Source organism: Pithys albifrons, chromosome 7 (assembly GCF_047495875.1).
Source record: "Pithys albifrons albifrons isolate INPA30051 chromosome 7, PitAlb_v1, whole genome shotgun sequence".
NCBI classification, from domain to species: domain Eukaryota; kingdom Metazoa; phylum Chordata; class Aves; order Passeriformes; family Thamnophilidae; genus Pithys; species Pithys albifrons.
The window spans coordinates 269,976-289,007 of record NC_092464.1 but is presented as its reverse complement, the minus strand read 5'-3'; the positions used below and the strand labels follow the sequence as shown (position 1 = coordinate 289,007).

Below are 19,032 nucleotides of genomic sequence, written 5' to 3'. Positions count from 1 at the left end.
TAAGAGAAGTTGCTGCAGGCACTGCTGGGTGAATGGGCATGGGCTGCTCCTGTTACCCTCTGTGCCTTGCATTGCTGTGCTGCCACGGATCCCCTCCTGGGAACTCAGTGCATGCCAGTTGAGTTTGCTCCACACAGCAAGAGCATTTTCCCGAAGCAGGAATGATTTTAAGCTGGCAGCAGCTCCCTTCTGTTAGCATACAATGTAGTGCCCCCAGTAATGGCCTGGATGGCATAGTCATATGAAGGGAGGATTATTTGCTCCCATAGGCTTGGCCACCTTAGCTGCTTGGACAGAACAGATGAATACATTAACAAGACAGGTTTACTATCTCAAATTAGAATGCTAGAGGAACAGAGATGCAAAAGTTTGCTTCTGTGTGTGTGTGTGTGCAAATGATTCATTAACTCCTCTGGATCATACTTGTTGTTGATATCCAGGGACATTATAGGATCCTGACTTCTCTTCGGTCTTCCTTCTTCCATGCTAGTTAATTCTCATTTCTTTCATAATATTTCTGAATATATAATTAATTTTCTATAAACCTTCCATACTCCTGATTTCTCACTGTTCACACTCCTCTTTTTGCAGCCAGCATAACTTTAATAGGCTTTTAGAAGTCATGGCTGTTCATTTAACATGGACTTGGATCAGGAAATTGCTATAAACTTTATAAGGATTACAGTAGGATATTGAAGAGATGATGATGATGATAACAAGGGGAATAACTGCTTTCTTGCACTGGGCACTGTTTAAAGATATATTTATATAGCACCTTTCCTTAGAGATCCCAGACTAGGCAGATAGAGTGATTCTGTTCAGGAAATTATTACATTGTATGGTGACATGACTCAGCTCTGCGAGCCATGAGCAGTTCAATGCAGGAAGTGAAGGAGAATCCTGTACTTACTTGTATTGCAGAGGTACAAGTGAACCCAAAATGTAGTGGTAGGATTGCACTTAAGTTGCAGCTCTTTGAATTGAAAAAGCCTTAGGAAGCTGCACAAGTCTGTGGTGTAGAATTGTCACCTTTGTACATTACCAAGAATAATACAAAGATGCTAAATGGAGGTGACGTGAGGGTCACCAGAGCTTGGGAGAAATTAAGTAACATATTTTGGTGTTTTTTTACTGTCAGATTCATGAGACAATTGAGTCCATAAATCAGCTAAAAATACAACGTGATTTCATGCTGAGTTTCTCCAAAGATCCCAAAGGATACATCCAAGACCTTCTCCGGTCCCAAAGTAGGGATCTTAAGGTGAGCTAAGGTTTGAAAAAGAATGAGTAGTGGAGTCAGAATGGAAGAATTTTATATAAATGTATATTGAGTGTATAGTCCAACATCCAGGATGTATAATTGGTGGAATACTGCAACCCAGAGCACACGGTATGCAGGAAAGACAGTTGAGGTTGTATTCCACTTCCAGTGGTGCCTGGTGAGGGTGGTAGGTGGATTTGTGATGAAAAAGTAAGATCAAAGTCCAGGGCTGTGTTGATATACTCTGTAAAATCAAAGCTGTATGAAACTCAGCAGGAGCATCCTGTATTAAAAGAACACAATTTTTGGATGTTTTCTTAGTTCATAATTTAATCTTATCTAAGAAATAGGCAGGGTAAATATCAGTTGCCTTTGAGCTTGATTTTGAAATACACAAAAAATGGAATGTAAAGAAGTTCAGTTTTTTGACAGCAAAAACAAATAATTCATTCTTCATAAAGATTCATGTTTTCTGCTTTTAATTGAGGTGCCTCTAAATCAGTGGTATTAATGAATCCATTAAATTATTTTAATAAAATCATTGTGTCTTTCATCTATAAATGACTAGTTTGTTAGTCAATAGTCTTCCAAAAATCTGCTGTTAAGATTATGATAATTATTACTTGTATTGTATTCAAAAGGGGACAGGCATTTGAAAGAATTTTTAAATAAAGCAGTCTTTGGCTTGAGGAACTTACAAACAAAAGAGTTGTGGAGCTTCTCTAGCTACATACATACAAGAGTGGTTCAGAGTTCTCCCTGACTGACAAGTAGTCCCATAACAGCCTTCTGTATAATGACCTGCCTTACTGGCATCAGAGTTGTGATTGCACAGTACTGCTCTGCAGAATATGCTTATAACTTTATATTTACCTGTGATTTTGTGATGCTGGAGACTTAGTCATCAGAATTCTATTTTTTAATAGAATCATAGAATGGTTCCAACCCCCTACAGCCCCAGCGCTGGAGGTTGCACAGGGCTTGGAGCAACCTGATCTAGTGGAAGGTGTCTCTGCCCACGGCAGAGGATGGAATGAGATAAGTTTTAAGGTGCCTTCCAACACAAACCATTTGATGATTCTGTGATCTTGTTTTGGTACTAAGCACATATTGTCCATGTGCTTTGGACTTTAAGAACTGTTCTGAACATTTTTTATGTTGTTATGTAGATAAATTTTGACTCTAGGTAAATCTGAAAGTGTCTGTGTGGTAGAAGACCTGTGGTGAAAAGTGTTGCTGTTGTCACAGGTGATGACTGATGTTGTTGGAAACCCAGAGGAAGAACGCAGAGCTGAATTTTATCACGAGCCTTGGTCTCAAGAGGCTGTGAGCAGATATTTCTACTGCAAGGTACGAAAGAAATATCCACAGTGCTGGCTTGTAAATGCATCTTCTGCCACTGAACCACTGAGTCTGCTGAACTGTGCAGTGTGTCTTTTTCTTTCAGATCCAGCAGCGCCGACAGGAATTGGAACAATCTCTGGGAGTGCGTAACACATAAGTCCTGCTCACGAGATCCCATTGGCATCCTGACCACAAAACCAGTGGACTTTTCAGTGTTACCAGCTCACTGTTACACATGGACCTACTTCCTGACTGGATGAGAATGTACCGCCAACACACCAGTCAGAACACCAGCTTTAGAGTGACTCTTGAAAATCTTGCCCATGGCGGATGTCTCAAACCATTCCAGGCCAGAGGCAGCGCCGTAGAAGTGTCAGTGTGAAAGAAGACTAAAGGTTCATTCATCAATGCACATCGTTACGTTTTAGTGGGAAGTTCAGACACTACACAGCAATCCTAATGGTCTATGCTTAGAGTCATGGGTGGCACTGATGGGGGAGGTTGAGGTAGGTGTTCTAGGAGATTACATATGTAGAGAAATAAATGCAGTTCTCATTCTATGGTACCCAAGAGTCTCAAATAGTAACATATATGGAATTAGACAAGATAGTCTTTCTTATAGCTGTGGAATGCTTTACACTCCTGAAGAGAGTTTTTATTCCAGCTGGACCAGTGGAAGAAGCTATCTCACCATCTCAAAGAGGATTTTCATTCTGGAATGTGGAGCCCCTCTCAAAGAAACACATGTGGTCAGGACATCAAGCACATCCTTCCTCTTCTGCTTGTCTTGGCAGTGTAAGGTAGACTGTATAAGGTAGACCCATCACTGGATGGGTGTGGCCAATGTGCTTTACCAGGAGAAACAAGATCCTGCCTGGAATAAGAGCTTCTTAGTCATCCTTAATGTCAGTGGTAATACCAAGAGGTGAGGCATTCTGAGATAATGAAAATAACGTAAAGGTGCTTTGCTTGAACACAGCAGATATTAACAATGAGCATATGTGTAAAGTACCAGATTTCTTAAATGTTTTTCTGTGTGCCTGCAGGTTCATCACTGAAAAGAACCTCCTAATTGTTGGTGCAGAATCCAAGAAGCTTAAATTAGTGTAACATGGTAGTTTTCTTCATGATGTTAACAGAGTCCCTGGATTGGTCTCACATTTTCATCATAGGTGAACTGCCTCTTACTATGAATTATTTAGTTTCCCCATACATGGTATGCACTGGTTATGTGGGATGCTGTTGAATTATAAAGCACTATCAGCCTTAAGTAGCACAGAGAACATACCCCTTGGAAACAATCTTCTCTGTAAATGTACAACAAATTTAGACTATGGAAATTTATAGCACATTTACTTGGAAGCAGGGACATCTTCCTAAATACTTCCCCTCATTTTTGTAGTGCACAGATCAGTTGTAATTAATGGCCCAAAATGATTTCTAGTCCAAAAAGCAGCTGCCAAAATATAACTGTCCATTTGATGTGGAACTCAAAATCCTCCTCTAGGTTACTCCTTTTCACCTCCTTTATTTCCTCAGAAAAAGAATCAAAATTCACATGTGGTGTGGAAGGAAGGCAGCTCCTCTAAATAGTGCATTTTTCTGTAGTATTGCCTTCTCCCTTCTGCTGTCTTTGCCAATTTCTTTTTTCATTTAACTTAAAAGTTTCTTCTGTCCAGTCACAGAAGAGATACCCTTCTCTTCTATCCCTTTATTTAACATCTGTGCTTTCACATTAAGAGTGCCATAGCTCTTACTCTGTCCATTGTGTCCAGAGATGTCTTGGAAAATTTACTTTTGGTTGTAGTCATGTGAGAGCACTTAATGTCACAAAAAATCACTGGTGTGAGAAAAAGGTATGGCTTTACCTCTTTGCCTCTGAGGCCTTTTACTTGGGATGGCTTCATTTGAAACTCTTTTTTTTTGGTATTAAAACCACTTTTCACAGTAAAATGTGAAATCCTGCCACCTTAAACTGGTTGTAGTGAGGGGCTGGGAGGCTGACAGACAGTGATTGACTTGAAATCTTGCCTAATTTAGGACTCCACTAATTGGCCCACAAGAAAGCATTATGAGGGAAAACAGCGGGTGTCATCTGCTGCTGTGCTCCCATGTTTGTTCTGCTGCCCAGTGTGTAAGACTTCTTCCTACATGTGGCAAACAGAGCAGCTACAATCAGGGGGTGTGTTCTGTCTGCAGGAACAAGAAATGCAGAGAAAGATATGCAAGGATGTGAGAAGGCACGGGACTGAGAGATGCCTGCAGGAAATCTGGGCTTTGAGAGCCTTCCCTCTGAGGTGGCAAATATTTGTACAGAGAAATTTCAGTCTGTGCCACAGCTGACAACATACTGGAGTCCATCCTGCTTTTCAGGCCTCTCTGTAGAATTAATTGGATGGATTTGGTTCCAAGTCTCTTTCAGAGCAAACTAACAAAACTAATGTGGTGTTGGTGCCCTGTGTTCACAACTGCATCACTGAAACTGCATCTGTATTAAGCAGCAATGCTACATTGGAGTGTGTGTGTGCACAGATCAGCCGCTGCAGATGGCAGTCCAGGATCTAAATTCTTACATCACTGAGTCTCAGCAATAGCTGTCAGCTGTCTTTCCTTTGGCTAGACTGGGCTTTGATACTTTGATGCCTTTTTCCTGTGTTCAGGAGCAGTTCAGGCCTTTCAGTGAAGAGAGACAGAGAGAAAATTTGTCCTCTGTTCCAGGAGTGCATCTGGGAGCTTGTTTTTTTGCAAAACAAAGAGAAATGTTATTTGAAGAGGAATGATGGATCAATGCTGGGAGGAACTAGACAAAGCACTGCATGAGAGTATGCAAATTAAAGGCAGTAGTACTGAAGAGGCAGATAATTGTGGCAGACTGTGAAGGACACGTTCACTTCAAGTTCAGGATGGTTGTCTTTTTGTATGTACAAAAGATGATAAGAAGATACTTCGGGGTCTTCTGTTGCCACAGTACCATACAAATCTATGCATACTTAAAAAAACACATCCTGTGCTTAAAAGGAGTTCATTTATAGATGATAATATAGACTGTTAGAAAATAAAGCATGAAACCAGGAAAGGGTTCCACAGAATTCTGGAGTACCAGGAAGGAAATATATCCTGGAGCAGAATCTTGACATGGCAGGTTAGAAACTGTCTTTTTAGTCCTTTGGGCTTTTGGCCTTGAGTCAGTATTCAGATCAAGTGTTTCTTAAAGGGGAAACAAATGTTTGATTATAGAATAAAGAGAGAAGTATAACAGTGGGAAAAGCAATAAAAGAGCAGAGTGCCACTGAAGTGCCAGTAGGAGAGAGCACAAGATAATGTCTGGAGCACTGTGGGGAACAGCACAGCCCATGGGAGTCGGAGTGGTGTGTGTGTGCACAGGGAAAGAGCACATGGGAGAGCCCAGCTCAGCTGGTGTGTACCAACAGTCCTGCAAATAACGTTGAGACACGTTGTCAAAACATTTTCCACTTTTATCCACAGGGATTCGGTTGTTCAGTGTAGCAGGTTGGCAGTTGTAGTGCAGACATTGTCTCAGCTGGCAGGTTTTAAAACCACATCGTTTAGAATTTATTCTGTGGAAGCCGAGTGAAAAGATGAGTGCAGAGATCAATATTGGTGCATATCTTAGGGCTCCTAATTTTGCCAAAATGCTCATCGGGTATTTCAGGTTTGCTGGCCTGGTTTTATGTGGAGAACCCTTTTATGGCAGTGCAGACATGAGGAGGAAAAGAAAGCTCTTTTTTCCTAAAGAAAGAGGTCTCTGTCTCTAACTGCTCTGTTGTTCAGTAGGATGTGTCTGTTCTGCCACATCATGTTTGCTGAACATCCTTTCCAATCTCACTGAAGAAAGGAACTCTTTTTAAAAACTACAGCCGTGGGTTTCTGAGAGTCAGCAAATACATGTGTAAAGCTTGAGGGGAAGAGGGACTCCCTCTACTCTGTAGCCACCACGTCTTCATTGTATGATGCCAGTGATTCGTAGAAAAGCTTTTAAAAATAAATACTTTGTTTCTTTGTACGTCTTGCTCTAACCTTATGTGTCTTAACAAAGACAGGTATTGGTTTCTTTCTGCTGCTGCTGATGTGAGAGTTTGGATTTCTGTTCACTTGTGAATGCCCAGACAGACACAGACACAGATGATGCCTGAATGTCCCGCAAACAACTTTCAAAACACCATCAGCTGAGATCAGACAGACAGACAGACAGACAGATAAAGTACTTCCTTTATTAGAAGCTTCCAGGTGCACACTACAAGCGTGCACACACGCACCAGCCAAACGTTACAGCTTTTATAACTTTCCATAATTAATGTATGCGATATCTACAGCCGACCCGTGGTACATTTCCCCTGGTGCCGACCCTCAGAACCCAGAACTGCCCCTTAGAGCCCCTGCAGGGGCTCCGAGCTGACTCCCCTGTTTTCACTACAAGCTCTCATTGTCTCGGTTCCAGTTCTTGCAGGTGTTCTTCAAAACAACGTGTCCTTGATGAATGTGTGTGGAAGTGCTCAGTGACGTCTAAATACCACCTAAAATGTGAGAAACTCAGAAAAACTCAGTCGTTTTATATAACCCTATAAAAATCTACAAAATACACATCAAACTCCTTAGGCGCCACAGACACACGCACATGTGCAAGGGCAAACCCAGGTTGCAATGGGGCTTCACAACGCTATGCCACAGCTCTTTGGATCTTGCTGACAGAAACTCGGGTCTGGCTGCCCCCTCGGCAGCGCAACCGCGGCCCGGCCCCGCCATTCCCCTCAGGGGCAGCTCCCGCAGCCGCCGCTTCGGGAGCCGGCGGAGCCGCGGCCTCGCTGCCGCAGGCTCGGCAGATGCTGCTGGGGCCAGGGAAAGGCGGGTGGGAGCTGCCCGGTTACCTCCCAGCGGGAATTGTGCCGGGAGAGCGGGGGAAGGGCGGGGAGAGAGGAGATCGGCCCCGGAAAGGGCGGCGGCGGCGGCGGGGCCTGAACAACCGGCGGCCTTGGGGGAAGAGGGACAGGGCGGGGACGGGCGGCCGGGATTGGCTGGGCTGGCGCTCGCGGGCCGGGATTGGCTGGGCTGGCACACGCGGGCCGGGATTGGCTGGGCTGGCGCACGCGGGCCGGGATTGGCTGGGCTGGCGCTCGCGGGCCGGGATTGGCTGGGCTGGCGCTCGCGGGCCGGGATTGGCTGGGCTGGCGCTCGCGGGCCGGGATTGGCTGGGCTGGCGCTCGCGGGCCGGGATTGGCTGGGCTGGCGCTCGCGGGCCGGGATTGGCTGGGCTGGCGCTCGCGGGCCGGGATTGGCTGGGCTGGCGCTCGCGGGCCGGGATTGGCTGGGCTGGCACACGCGGGCCGGGATTGGCTGGGCTGGCGCACGCGGGCCGGGATTGGCTGGGCTGGCGCTCGCGGGCCGGGATTGGCTGGGCTGGCGCTCGCGGGCCGGGATTGGCTGGGCTGGCGCTCGCGGGCCGGGATTGGCTGGGCTGGCGCTCGCGGCGGGGCCGTGAGGGGTGGGGGGGGGCGATGGCCGCGGTGGGCGCGGAGGCGGCGGGGCCGGGGGAGGTTCGCGGAGCGCCGGTGAGTCGGGAAGGGAGCGCCGCCGGCCGGGCAGGGGCCCGCCGCCTCCAGCCCCCCTCGCTCTCCGAGGCGCCGGGCCAGGGCGGCGGGGAGCGGAGGGGCGGGGAAGGGCCCCGCCATGCCGGTAGCGCCCGCCCCGCCCACACTGGGGGCCGCAGAGACCGCAGCGCTCCCAATTGGGTGGCACCGCAGCTGGCCCCGCCTCCCCGCCGGCAGAACGGAACCCCATTGGGGGTGTGGCTGTCAGTCCCGGCAGGCCCCGCCCCCGGCTGGTCCCGCCTCCCCTTCGGCAGAACGGCACCCCATTGGCTGGTGTGTCTGTCAGTATCGGCAGGTCTCTACTGCGCACGCGCGGAGTCCGCCCCTCTGTCCCTCCTGCCCGGGAGCGCCATCCCGTGTTCGTTCATGGCGCTGTTTTCCCGCACCTGCCGCAGCCGGTGCCGCGGGAGCGCGCGGGGAACATCCCGCCGCCGGTGCGGCTGCTCCAGAGGCGTTCCTGGAGCGCGGCGCCGGCACCATCGCCCGCAGCGCCGCCGCCAAGATCGTGAGTGCCGGGGCCGCGGGGCAGGGGCTGGGCTGGGCTGGGCCTCAGTGGCACTCCATGCACGGACAAATACTCTGCGTGCAGCTCGGTGGGTGCTTTCCCGTCCTGGGGGAAGGCTTTGCGGCGCCTCGTTTTATTTTGCAGGCAATACAATACAATAGGAACGCAAATACATGGGAAAAGGAAAGAAGTAAAAAAGAATAAGTCCCGCCTGGCCCCCGGAGGAATCCCGAGGCTGCCGGGACACGGTCCCGGCGGGAGCAGCGCGGGCGGCGGCGCCGAGCTCGGCTCTGCCGGGCGGGGGTCCCGGGGGGCTCCGCTCCGGCCCCAGCGACAAACAGCGCAAACTGGAGCCGAGCGAGGAAGTGGCTGAGCAGCGAGAAGCCGCAAGGTCCCAGCGCTGGAAGCCCACGTGGAGCACGAGAGACTCGGCCGTGGCAAAGGAGGCGAGTTACTGTCTGGGGAAAGTAGCCTGTGATCCTTCCTGCATCAAATACTCTCAAATTTCTGCGGATTTCGGTGATTTAGAGGAGTTCTTTATTTACAGCATTGCAGTAAATGTTTCCGTAAGCGTTTCCCGTTTATATTTACCCAGAAGACTCCTTATCTACCGGCAATACAGTAGCTTTTATTGCCGTGTTTCAGAATAGCCCTGTAGGTCTCTGCAGGTGTTTGGGGTCCTCGGGGGATCCTGCAGGACCCCCTAGAACCCTGGTGGTTTCTGGGGCGTTCCTGCTGATTCCTGGGGGTCCATTTCTTTTGGGGCTCCCTTTGGGGTCCCTGTAGGTCTTTGGGGATCCCTTTAGTCCTGGGGATTGTTGCTGTTTTTCTGTGTCCCTGGAGGTCCCTGGGGTTCTTTGGAGTTCCCTGGGGCTCCCCTGAGTGCCACAAGTCCCTGTAAATCTCTGGGGTGTCTCTGGCGGTCCCTGTGAGTGTTGAGGGTCCTTGTCGGTCCAGAAGTGTTCCATGGGGGTCTCTGGGGGTCTTGGGTGTCCCTGGATGTTGGGGGACTTTGGGGTTCATTGGGGTCCTTGGAGGTCCTTGGGTGTCTCTTTAAGGTCCAGAGGGTCTTGGGGGGGTGGGGTGGGGGGGTGTCTCTGCAGATCGCTGGGGGGCCCTGGGTGTCCATGAAGGTGTTTGTAGTTCCCTGGGGGTCCCCTGATTGCCAGGAATCCCTGTAGAACCCTGAAGGATCCCTGGGCTCTCAGGAGATATCTGAGGGTCCCCGAGGTTGTGAGGAGTCCCTGAGGGGTCTTTGGGGTTCCTTGTGGGTCCATGGGTATCCCATGGGGGTCCCTGGGGGTGGTGGTGTTCTCTGGGAGTCTCTTGGGGGTTCCTGGAGGTGCTGTAAAGTCTCTGTAGATCCCTGGGTGTCCCTGAGGGTCTCCTGGGTGCCGGCAGACCCTGGAGTTCCCCGGGGTTTTCTGGGGGGTCCGTGTGGATGCCTTTGCATATCTGGGAGTGTTGGACGTACTAGGGTGTTTCCGTAGGACGCTGTAGATCTCTAGAGGCCTCTTGGGGTCCCCGTAGTTTCCTTGGGGTCCCTGTGGGTGCCTTTGGGTCCCTAAAGGTGTTGGGGGGATCCTTGTGGGGGTTCTTGTAAGTCTCTGGGTATCCCTTTATTTTCTCGAGGTTTCTGGTGGTTCCCCTGGTCCCTGGAGGTCCCTTGGGCATCCCTGGAGGTCCCGGGGTCTCTGTAGTACCCTGGCCCTCCCATGAGTGCTGGGAAGACCCTGTAGATCCCAGGGTGTCCCCGGAGGTGTTTGGGGTCTCTGGCGTTCCTTGTGGATCCACGGATGTCCCATGAGGGTTCCTGGGGATGGTGGAAGTCCCTGCGGGTCTCTTGGGGGTTCCTGGAGGTGCTGAGGGTCCGGATAGATCTCTGGGGTCCCTTTAATTCTTGGGGGTCTCTGGGACTGCTCTGCGTGCTGGGTTCCCTCTGGGTCTCTGCGGGTTCTTGGGGTCCCTTTTGTTCCCTGGGGGCCCTTGTGTGTCCCTTTGGGTCCCTGGGGTTGGTGTTCCTGGAGGTCTCTTGGGTGCCGCTGTAGATGCCTGAGGGTTCCTGGGGGTCCCTTGAGAGCCGGGAGACCCTGGAGTTCCCTGGGTGTTTCTTGGGGCCCCTGTTGTTCCCTGGGGGTTCCCGTGTGTCCCTTTGGATCTCTGGGGGTGTTGGGGGTCCTTGGGGGCTCCTGTAGGACCCTGTAGGAACTTGGAGGTCTCGGGGATCTGAGTTGCATCTTCTGGACACTGCACAATCTTATAGTGAAGGAGTGAAAGGCCAATGAGGTGTTCAGCATATTAAGCTGCATTCTTTTAAACTACAAATCAGAGTTTTCCCCTTCAGTAGATGAAGAATTTAATTTTTAGTGTATACAGGGTTTTGTTGGTGTGGGGTTTTTTATTTACCCATTTTTATTTACCTAAAGTGAAGACTGTGTTGTGAACAAACCTGGGAAGTGTGAACCAGTTAGTTCATCCAAGTGATTGATTAGTGTGACTAATTAGTTGCCATTGATTGTTCACTGAGGAAGCCACACTCCTGAGTCTGACAGATTTTGTATAACCAGGAAAACATATTATTAAGAAGTTGTGTAACAATTTCAGTTCGGTTTGAAGGAGGGTTTTTGGCCTACCTAGCTCCACTAGTAAATAAATCAATCCCAGCCATTTGACAGCAAATTAACGAGCCTGGTTGTTAAATTAGCAGCAGCTGCAGTTGCTTTCCTACAACATACCCTTGCTTTGCTGGTAGTTGGTTTTTAAGGATTCTACACTTGGAAACTTTCTCACCCTCCCTGTACCTCACCTGGCATTCCAGTCCGTTGAACTTGTAAGATGTGACTTCTGTCCTCTCCTGCTTTTTAGGGGCATTCACAGAGTTTTGCTGTTTCAGGAGGAGGCTGTTGCTGTATTTGTATGCACAGTGAGCTGCAAAAGCAGGAGCTGATGGGTCAGTCCAGCTGGAGCATTTCATTTATTGTGACATTATTTGGCCAGATCCTGTTTGGAATTCAGTGCTTTCAGCACGACAAAGGTACCATCAGATTCAGAACCAGCAGCCCACGGGACACCACAAGGTTTTCTAAAATGGAGGTGAGAGAGGGAGGGAAAAATCAAGTAATCATTGTCAGTTTTTATTTCAATGGGATGCAGTAGGATGGTGAATTGTTGTTGTCTTTTGAGCGTAGAGCTGAATTACCTTCAGCTGTTTGGTAGAACCTGTGCCCCTGACTGCTTCATATTTAGTGTTGCTGTTATTATTTATAATAATGTTGTCACGACCTGCTCCTGGGAAGGGGACGGGGGTAACCGAGTTTGTTTTTAGTCATTGCCTTTGGGGTGGATTAAAGTGAAACGACACCATATGATCGGTGTTTATTTTAACAATTCCGTACAGTGTGACATAGAAAATAACCTTAGTGGGGGGGAAAAGATGCACAGGGGAAAGAAAGACAGGAGAAGGGTCCAGAACAGCAGGGAAAAGAAGAGGTGAGAGAAGGTGAGAATGGAAAGGTTACACAGTCACCGCCCGGGGATCCAGCGTTGCATCTCAACGGGCCTGCGGTCGGCGGGGTCGAAGAACAGAACCCAAATTCCCAAAATCCCCAGTCCATTTTCTACCCTCAGCATGCCCTCTGCACCTCCCTCCGAGGCAGGGGGTTGTTTTCTGCGACCCCCCATATTCGCCGGAGGGCAGGGCAAGGGCTCTTCTTGCCTCTTCAGCACTGGAGGAAGGGATGGCCCCAACTGCCCATCAGGGCTATAATGCAAAAGTCAAAAGCCTGCCAAGTTTCTTAGAATGCATAAATCATTAACCGTCAGTCTGACAGCACCCAGCCATGTCTGCATTCAATAACAGTTTTTCTTTGTCGTTCTCCGTGAAGCTTCATTGGGGGCGGTGATTTTTATATAGTGGACAGGGAGACAGAAGAGGAAAGGAAAGGAAGGGAAGCCCCCCGTGCACGGGATTCCCCCCCTTAAGGAAAACAATTTTATTTCTCTGCTCCGTGAGTGGTAGTGGGGGGGCATTAAAGGATTTCAGTAGTTACAATTAAATTTCTTAACATTAATAACACAAATGAACATTAAAAAGTTACAAACATACAGAAATGCTGGAAATTATGCACACGTGACACTAATAAGGTTACAAACACACAAATACTTGCAAAATTACACATTAAAACATAGAGTTACTTGGGAGACAAATGCTTGAAGTTATCAGAAAGCATTGAGTTACTTGGGAGCTGGTGAAAGGCTTTCTTATATTCTCCTTTAGGCCTACATTTAGTTCTATTTGTTAAATTTAACCAAATGTGGTAGGCATTGTTTTTAAGGCAAAGACAAAAGCATGTAATGCATATTTGTTGGATTCCAAATATGCCTAAATACTTGTACTAACTCCCAGGTTACATTTGGTTGAGTTTCTCAATTGAGAGAGATATTCCAAAAGGACAAAATAAACTTGCATGTATCTTACACAATTTTACTAGCAAGTTGTTCATATGAAACAAGCAATTTCGGGAGTAGGGGAACACAAACACAATGTTTGTGGTAGGTTTTTACATATTGAAATTTGTTAGGATCAGAACATTTTCAAGACGAAGCACATGCAAACAACCCAAAAGAAAAATAACCAGCATAACTTTTCAGTCTTGCTGTTACTTCATGTTCTCATAGAACAATGAGAACCAATCATAGCAGCTGTAGAAAGTTTTATCGGTTTCATGTAGTTTTATGTGGTTTCATTTCTTCGTCTGGCAGGTTTCTGTAAAGGAACACATCTGGCCCACTGTGGACCTGTTAAACAGGTTTGTGGTGGGGCTGAGGGGACCCCAGTGTTGGACTGCTGGGGGCAGCTGCCCTCAGGGGGTGATTGATGCTATTCAGTTTCTGATTCACGGTCCTTACTGCTGTATTTTGACTATGTTCTCTGAATGGCCTTGCTTAAATTCTGTTAGTTCTTCAGAGGGATACAGGGGTTTGTTAACCTCTACCGGTCTGGGGTATTCCAAATTGATGTAATTCACAATTTTTCATTGCAAGCTTTTAATTTTTTATTTCCTCATTTTGTAATGGTGAAGCAACAGATTTATTTCCTTTTTCCCCGAACTGCTTCACGTTCATCAGTCGACTGTGGGAGTTCTTTTCCTAATTGCTCCTGTAATTCCTTTATCTGCACCTTAAAAGGGCTCGAGCACTGCAGGGATGGCCCCAACTGCCCATCAGGGGTATAATGCAAAAGTCAAAAGCCCGCAAAGTTTCTTAGAATGCATAAATCATTAACCGTTTCAGTCTCTGACACCCCTGCACCTTCATGCCCTGTGGAACTCTGGCTGGCAATATCCCAGTCTCCCTCCTAGTCTGCATTACCCAGGTACCAGGTGGGGAGCAAGGGAAAAGCAGACATTGCTGCAGCCCAGTATCCTGGCCCATGTTCGTTCTGCAGCCTGCATGTTGTGCTTACATGAGCTGCCACCAGGACAAACAGTTCAGGTACCTTTTGTCTCCTGCTCTCTTCTTTTTTTTTTTTAGAAATGTTTTCTTAACTACTAAGAGAAATTTCTGTCACCTCTGCTCTGATTGGAGAGGGAGGGAAGTGTAAGTCCTCTTCAGAGGGAATCCAGAGTATTTAATTAATTTGTTAATTTATTACGATTTACTTCATTAATCAAACCAGGGAAAATCTGAAATATATCCTCATTAAATTTAAAACCGTTTCTGCACATTGTCCCTTCTGCCTTGTCATTTCTCAGTGAGTTTCCAGGCTGACAAAACAAAACTCAGGTTAGTTAGAGACATGGTACAGAACTCTCAAGTCTAACTGTGTTCCCTCCTGACTGTTGCTGGTCCTGGTAAGCACTTTGTTAAGTTAGAAAAAATACAAGGTGCTCATAAAGAGATGTTTTGAATCCAGAAAGTATAATTTTGTAGTTCTGCACAACTGAACTGTAATTCCCACTTGTACCCTGATCTCTGGGGTTTTCTTTTTGGTGTAAGTACAAGTTAAAATCTGTGGGGCAACAACTGTGAAAACAATCAGGTTTCTGCTATTTTAGGTTTTCGTTCTATCGGTGACTGTGGGCTAAGAGAGTGAATTGGTTCATCTGGTTGAGTGTTTTAGAGTTTGTTTTGTGAGTGTATGATCCTTGCATACGTGTTGCTTCTTGTATGTGTTGACTCAAATCTCTTTTTAGGTATCGAACTCAAATTCTCTTATTAGGGCAAGTGTCGAGATTTTGAAACAATGTTGTGGTTTGAATCCTTTGCTGTTTTACGGCTGTGAAGAGCAGGAGCAAGTGAAAGATGAAGCTGATATTTCACTGTTGCCTACCATTGTAGAGCAAGTTGTTCTTCCTAAATTAACAGGTATAGGTTTGGAAAGTGGTGGGGAAGGGGTTGTGGAATCTCGTGCTTGTTTGTGCTTTCAGATTTTACTGTTTTGTAAATAAATGAATGATCAATACCTGTATTTGAGTATGTTCAAGGGGGGGTAATTCTTTACTCTCTTACAGTGATTTCAGAAAATATCTGGGATCCTTTTTCTACCACACAGACATGTAGAATGGTGGCAATTGTACAGAAACCAGTAGATGGATACCCCTCAGTGGTGAATGCAGAAAACAAAAACACACAAGTGAGTTGGGTTTTTACATAAGTTAAGGAATTTGAATATATTTTTACTATACTTAATGCTGGAAAACAGAGGAAGAAAGAGAAGTTTTCAGTTTATTTGATGCTCGGCAGCTTGGTTGTGAACAGTCAAGTATGGTGATAGATTAAGAGAAGGAACTCAGTGAAACCTCCCCAAAATAGATACTGGAGATAAAAAGATACACCAAATGTAAGACTTGTTGGTCTCCAGTTTTGCTTTAAGGGTCTGCTACAAATACTGTGTTTTCTTTCTTAAGATCTCTGCAATCTTTTCAAATGCAGTGCCTGGAAATTGGGTAGTTTTACTTTGCCTTCTGTGAGTGCAGCAACTGATGTTAAGAGTTCAGGCTTTAATGGAACCTGTCAAAGTTCAGATGTTTTCATTATTACAGGCTTCTTCCTTTAAGACTGGATGGGTGCTTAAATATGTGTGCCCTTACTGTTGGGCTCACAAATGTTCTTTATTGTTTTAAAAATCAATTTCCGATTTTTAACTACTAAGCAGTGCCTTGGACATCTAAAAATAAAATGATCTGTTTCAGATGCTTTTGAAGGCATTATTGCTAAGAATGAGGAGAACACTAGATGCTGATGTATTCATGCCCTTATATCCAAAAAAGTAAGTTTACTTTCAACTATGGTGTTAGATTTTCCTTAGCAAGTTGCTGCCTTCTGTCCACAGTTAACAGGGTTTTTCCCAGTGTGGTTCAGTGCCTGGATACAGGACATCTTTTTGTTATCCTCCTGGTAGAATTTAGCAAAGACAAGAAGGATGGAAGGGAGTATTTATGGAAATGAATTGTGTGCTGGAAACCAGCAAATTGCAGACAGAGATGTGGTCTTGGTTGCTCATTAAGAAATCTCTTTACTTTGCAGCATCTTAGAAAACAAGAACTCGGGTCCATATTTGTTTTTCCAACGTCAGTTTTGGTCCTCTGGTAAGGTGAGTAAATACATCTGGTAAATGGTCTGAGACAGTGTAGCAATAAAATACTTCTCAAATTTGTGGAAAAGGGTAGATGGAAGCTGCTGTAATCTCTAAATGAGGATCCTTAGTCTTTGGTAATGCACTGTGAGGGAGACTGTATTCTGAATAGGTTTGCAAGATATTTTAAAATATTAAATATTTTTTAAATGTTCATGTGTTTGATCAACTTTCTGGTTTCAGTAAGTCTTGAAATGCCTATTTTCAGTTATTAGGAAACTTTCTCCAGTGGTATGGGATCCTTTCAAATCAAACTCTCCAGGAGCTGTGCATAGATGGGCTGCTGAACAGGCACATTCTTATGGCTTTTCAAAACTCAGAGTATGGAGAGGACAGCATGAAGAAGGCTCAAAGTGTAAGTAAAATCAAACAATGTTTAAAATCACAGATTGCAATTAAAGGAAAATGTGGTTAAAACTTGAAGTTGCCTATGAAATCTCGGGTTTGGTATTTCAAAAGTTGTAGTGTCAGTGAAAAAGAGATTTTGTATTTTTTAACACACAAACTAAAGAAAGAAACTTCTCTGGCTTATACCTGTATTTCGTGTAGGTATTTTGTGGGTTTCAGTGTCACACTGCTTGGATTTTGGATACTTTTTTGGTAGTTCTCTCATTTTTTCACTCAGTTGGGTCTTGTCACCTCAATCTCAGCTGGCAGATTTCCCCAATCATGTTACATAGTTTGTAAGAATTTTCTTACATTGTATTTAACTTTCTTTTCCTGTTCTGCCTGGGTAATTGCTTGCTTTCCTAACAGTGGTTCAGTAATCTAAGAGGAGACAAGACTATTTCCCAGCTAGAAAACTCCTGTAGATACCTTGCTCACCTGGCTGATACAATTTACAGACACAGCATTGGTTGCTCTGATGTAGAGAAGAGAAATGCAAGGTAATTACCTTGAGTTAAAGCAATTGCAGTTCTTGTGATTTGTTTTATTTTGCCTGTACATGCAAACATGAGTAACTGTCTCCATCCTGTGGAGTGTCTTTGGAAACTAAAAGGAGACTTCCAAAATGTTACCGTGTGGTACATGGGGATATTTTTAAAGTGTCTGGACACAGCACCTCCTGGAAATACTGAAACACTGATGATACCTGTTGTACCACTGCTCAGTGTCACAGACTCTTAAGGGGCTTTGTAAAATGGAAGGAGAGGGACTTTTTATATGGGCAGATCATGTCCACTCAAGGGGCAATGGTTCTAAACTGCAAGAGGAGATATTTAGGTTGGATTTTAGGAAGACATTCTTCCCTGTCAGGGTGGTGAGGCACTGGCACAGGTTGCCCAGGGAAGCTGTGGCTGCCCCATCCTTTTAAGTGTCCAAGGTCAGGTTGGATGGGGCTCGAAGCAACCTGGGCTGTGGAAGGTGTCCCTTCCAAACAAAACCACCTTTTATTCTGCCAAATTTTGCAGCTACTGCATGTGGACTATTTCACCCTGTGAGCCCTGCTGATTCCTGCATAATGGCTTCTGAATTGCACACTGTCTTTCCTATACAGTACAAACCTTCTGATTTCATTTACACAACCAGCTGGATGAACTTTTTGGCCTTAGATCCAAGAGTCACTTTGCTTGAGTCCCATAATCAGCTTAATTAGAAGTTCAGATTAGACACATCACTGCTGGCCTGTAATGGTTTGGCAACAGCAACAGCACAGGAATAAAGAATCTTCCAGTCTTGTTATACTCTTGTGTATCAGTGTAGCAATTTGTGTGTGAAGTTCATTGAAATTTTTGAACTCTCTCTTTTGGTAGTCTGAGTCTAGGTTTGAAAGAACCTTTTTTACCAGGTGTAAGTACAAACTTGGTAAAAGTTTGTATTGGGAGAGAAACATGCAGTTAGCCTTATTTTCATGGGAAGTTCTAATTTAATTTCTGTCTTCTGTCCTGCCTTTTCCCAGCATTAAACAAATCTGCTGCTGTTGCCCTAATTAAGCAACTCTAATAAATCTGAGGCAGGAATATTTATGATATGCCTTTCATGATGTAGCCTTCTGTTGGGATATTAATCCATGTCATTGATTGTTCTACCCCTTTACTGACTTCTCCTCCCTCCTTTTAGGGAGCACATCCAGCAGGTCATAAAGCTCCTGGCGAGTACCCGAGCCCTGGATCACGCCGAGACAGTTGCAAATGATCACAATGTGAAAGAGGTAAAGATTTTAATAGAGGGAAAAGAGACTTTTCCCACAACTCATTTTGAGCTTTAAAACCATTCCTGATGTGTAATTTATGTACATATGTAAAGTTTCTTAAACTGTATAGTATTGATCTTTGTTTCAATATGAAGTGCATTCTTATAGACAGCACCCTGAAAAATAAAAATCATTGACTTCATTTAAAACAAAAATGGAATCCCAAGATTTTCATCTTTCCAGAAGCCACCTTTTTCTCCAAGTTTCTCAAAATCTTGTTTACAAGAATACTTTGTGCCCATGCTCAGTAGTCCTGTACTGCTGTTAATTGCTCCATGGTTACATGGTATGTGTATAATATACTTTGTGTAATACACTGTATGCATTTATTTATAACATCATGTTGCTTTCACACTGGGTATAAAGATGTATTGTTGCATTAAGCTTTTCATTTGCTAAAAATTACTTATTTTGACAATAAAATGATCGTACTGTTGGTCAAAGGAACTGGTAAAACATTCAACTGTGTGAAAATTGTGAGCTCAA

General features: G+C 45.6%; 2 protein-coding genes across 8 annotated transcripts in view; both read left to right on the top strand.

Moving 5' to 3' along the window:
• Nucleotides 1-6,629, top strand: part of SMARCD3 (SWI/SNF related BAF chromatin remodeling complex subunit D3) — a 73,149-nt gene extending 66,520 nt beyond the window's left edge. For all 7 annotated transcript variants that reach the window (XM_071560049.1, XM_071560048.1, XM_071560047.1 and 4 more), the window contains 3 exons: nucleotides 1,139-1,261; nucleotides 2,510-2,611; nucleotides 2,709-6,629. In XM_071560049.1, the coding sequence (XP_071416150.1) occupies nucleotides 1,139-1,261; nucleotides 2,510-2,611; nucleotides 2,709-2,762 (279 nt within the window). In that variant the 3' untranslated portion in view covers nucleotides 2,763-6,629. The remainder of the gene's footprint in view (nucleotides 1-1,138; nucleotides 1,262-2,509; nucleotides 2,612-2,708) is intronic.
• A 1,489-nt stretch (nucleotides 6,630-8,118) lies between these two features.
• On the top strand, nucleotides 8,119-18,982 carry LOC139674351 (uncharacterized). The gene is made up of 11 exons (XM_071560574.1): nucleotides 8,119-8,645; nucleotides 8,916-9,162; nucleotides 11,714-11,809; nucleotides 13,478-13,524; nucleotides 14,937-15,082; nucleotides 15,229-15,350; nucleotides 15,910-15,986; nucleotides 16,244-16,310; nucleotides 16,561-16,707; nucleotides 17,109-17,239; nucleotides 18,414-18,982. Exons 1-11 carry the CDS (start codon nucleotides 8,119-8,121, stop codon nucleotides 18,559-18,561), a joined length of 1,755 nt encoding a protein of 584 aa, XP_071416675.1. The 3' UTR covers nucleotides 18,562-18,982.
• The last annotated feature ends 50 nt before the right edge of the window (nucleotides 18,983-19,032 follow it).